The 2,659-nt window shown below is 37.3% G+C and overlaps 1 protein-coding gene across 2 annotated transcripts in view; it reads right to left on the minus strand.

Moving 5' to 3' along the window:
• LOC106526224 (LMBR1 domain-containing protein 2-B) overlaps positions 1-2,091 on the minus strand; it is a 7,567-nt gene extending 5,476 nt beyond the window's left edge. Inside the window, exons 1-3 of one of the 2 annotated variants that reach the window (XM_014020781.1) lie at positions 1,992-2,091; positions 839-1,060; positions 602-693 (exon numbers count right to left, since the gene is read on the minus strand). In XM_014020781.1, the coding sequence (XP_013876235.1) occupies positions 602-693; positions 839-1,012 (266 nt within the window). In that variant the 5' untranslated portion in view covers positions 1,013-1,060; positions 1,992-2,091. The remainder of the gene's footprint in view (positions 1-601; positions 694-838; positions 1,061-1,991) is intronic. The other variant, XM_014020782.1, reaches the window with a different exon arrangement.
• Positions 2,092-2,659: the final 568 nt, after the last annotated feature.

Consider the following 2,659-nt stretch of genomic DNA (forward strand, 5'->3'; position numbering starts at 1 on the left):
GTGTGAACGTAGCCTTAGAGAGAGGCTTTTATACCAGAACACAGCCGCTGTGACGAAACCGTGGAGAAGACACGTCACCATGGAGAGCCCTTAACCAATATGCAAATTAGCCTGCAGTACCACTGCTCTACCCATATGAGCAGCAAAAACACGTTTTTAGACCAAATATTACAGATTTGAACAAATACGCACAAAAACATCAAAATTAGCACAGAAACAGTACTGTATAACAGTTTAGACACATTCTAGACAGTTATCAGCTAAAAAAAAGTTAATTTTGGGGTAAGTTACTCTTTAAATGTTTTCACAGTTTTGCTTTGGGTGTCATCATTTGGAGCGATAAAAGTATGATCATAGTCATGAACTTTTGTGGTTTGAGGTTCACTTCTTCAAGCTTACTGATAAACAAACCTCACTATTATCACAKAATTTTTATAAATACAGGATAAAACATGAAATAGTTAGTAAAAAGCCATAATCCAGATAAAATATTTAACATTATTCATTTATATGAAGTGCATATATAACGTTTAAATGTACTACTGATATGCTCAGAAAGCAACCAGTGCATCACCTTCAAATAACACACATTCTTATTCACCTTAGTGGTGAGGAATTAGCCTGATCAGTTTGTCCATCTTCAGAAAAAGCAGTCTGGTTTGAAGTATCATGAATGCACTGATTGTAAACAGTCTAAGGAAAGAGCAAAGTTATTACCATCAGATAAACACACACAGTGAAATAATACAACAAGAATAACAGTAATGAACCCACTGCTTAACCCCAGTTAGGCAGCAGTTTACAAACATTCAGAAAGTAATAAACTGGTTTCTCATACCGTGCTGACGTCAAGTGGCAAGATGAACACGATGAGGAAGCAGAGGTACCAGGACAGAAGTGTCCCCAACAAGACCATCCGCTGCTGCTTCCACAAATCCCCATAGCGGTGGAGGAGGTACAGGGCCAGGAAGAAAACAACCACCACCACTACAGACAACGCAGCAGCACTCATGGCGAGAAGTGATCAGATCTGATGTCAGGAGGTCATGATGATGGCCAGCTCAGGAGAGAAAAACATGGAGGAGCTCATTATAGCAGGATGAAGATCAACTGGACAAACCAGAGACCAGAGTAGAGTAGTTTTTTTTTTTTTCTCTGTAGGGCTCTGGGACAAACAGCCTGACCGGATCATTTGGGGTAAGGGGTTAGGAATGAGGTTAGAGCAGGGGTTCTCAAACGTTTGGGGTCTGGGGACCCCTTACAATGGTGAAAAAATCCAGAGACCCCCCCTTAATAAACCCCATGATGTTAATGCAAAAAAAAATTACTGTTATTTTAACCCCTAAATGCCATGGTAATAGTACTTTTGTTTGGTTTAGTATGTTTGTTTTWCTAGTGCATTGTTCCCCATATGCATTTTTTTGAATTAAAAACCAAATTAACAATTTCCTGAAAATTTTTGAGGACCCCCAAGACACGACACACGGACCCCTGGGGGTCCTGGGACYCTAGTTTGAGAACCTCTGTGTTAGAGAACAATAAATATTCAAACCCACAGAAAATTAATGAATGAATGCAACTATTTGTTTATTATTTTATTAAATAATGGGGGAAAATGGTACACGAACCCCATGCAAAGAAATGAGTTATACTCCAAATACCACAACATAACTGACTACTACTATGGCTGCCTTGGTGCAAGTCAATCATGTTTACAACAAAGCACTGTATGGAGTATTGGAAAAACATAATAAACACGTGTTTTGTTATATTAACAAGGACGGGGGGGGGGGGGTCTGTATGTGTTCAAAGGTCCTTCTTTTTACAGGCTACTTTCATTTTTACTGAGTCCAACTTCGGTTCGGATGACTAGCTGTTACCGTGACTCTGTGTTCAGCTAAAGTTTGACTTATAAAAACCACACTGCTAGTCTCAAACATTACAAATAGCTAGAACATTTCAAATTTAAATTGATAGAAATTGTATTTTACCACTGAAGACTTCTCTCGCAGACTGGAACTGGTTAAGCAACACTCTCCGATTTTACAGTAACATTTACTTCTGTACGCACCCGTAAAAACTACATTACGTAACAAACGTTCGCATCAACCTCAGCACGTTTTTTTCAAGCCAGGGCGCCAAGGAATTGTGGGTATTGTAGGCTTACAAAGACCGGTGTTCTGACGAGCAGCAGTTTCTCTTCTCCTAAGGAAAACTTCAGAATTCTGGATTTTTTAATTTAAAAATTGTTTATTTTTTCATCATGTCCATAATCCTCTTCTGTACCTTACAAATTTAATTATTTTTAAATAGTTTTTAAGAAAAGTAAAATATTAGACAGCTGGAAAAAAATCAAATAGGTAATAAAAGAAACTATGCAATCATAGAGCTTTTGTTGCCAACTCTGTCAAGGTCAAAATGTTTAATAAACAAAAGGAAATTAAGTAAGTAAGTAAGTAAACTTTATTTCCATAGCACCTTTCACAGACACAAACATCACAAAGTGCTTCACAGAAAGCAAAAACTAATCAAAAACAATAAAACAGATCACAGATATAAAAACAACAATTAAAACACAACAAAAAGCACTTAACTAAAAGCCTGTCTGAATAAAAATGTCTTAAGATGTTTCTTAAAAGAGTCAGTAGAATCTGAGCAG

This window comes from Austrofundulus limnaeus, unplaced genomic scaffold (genome assembly GCF_001266775.1).
Source record: "Austrofundulus limnaeus strain Quisiro unplaced genomic scaffold, Austrofundulus_limnaeus-1.0 Scaffold265, whole genome shotgun sequence".
In the NCBI taxonomy this organism is placed as follows: Eukaryota; Metazoa; Chordata; class Actinopteri; order Cyprinodontiformes; family Rivulidae; genus Austrofundulus; species Austrofundulus limnaeus.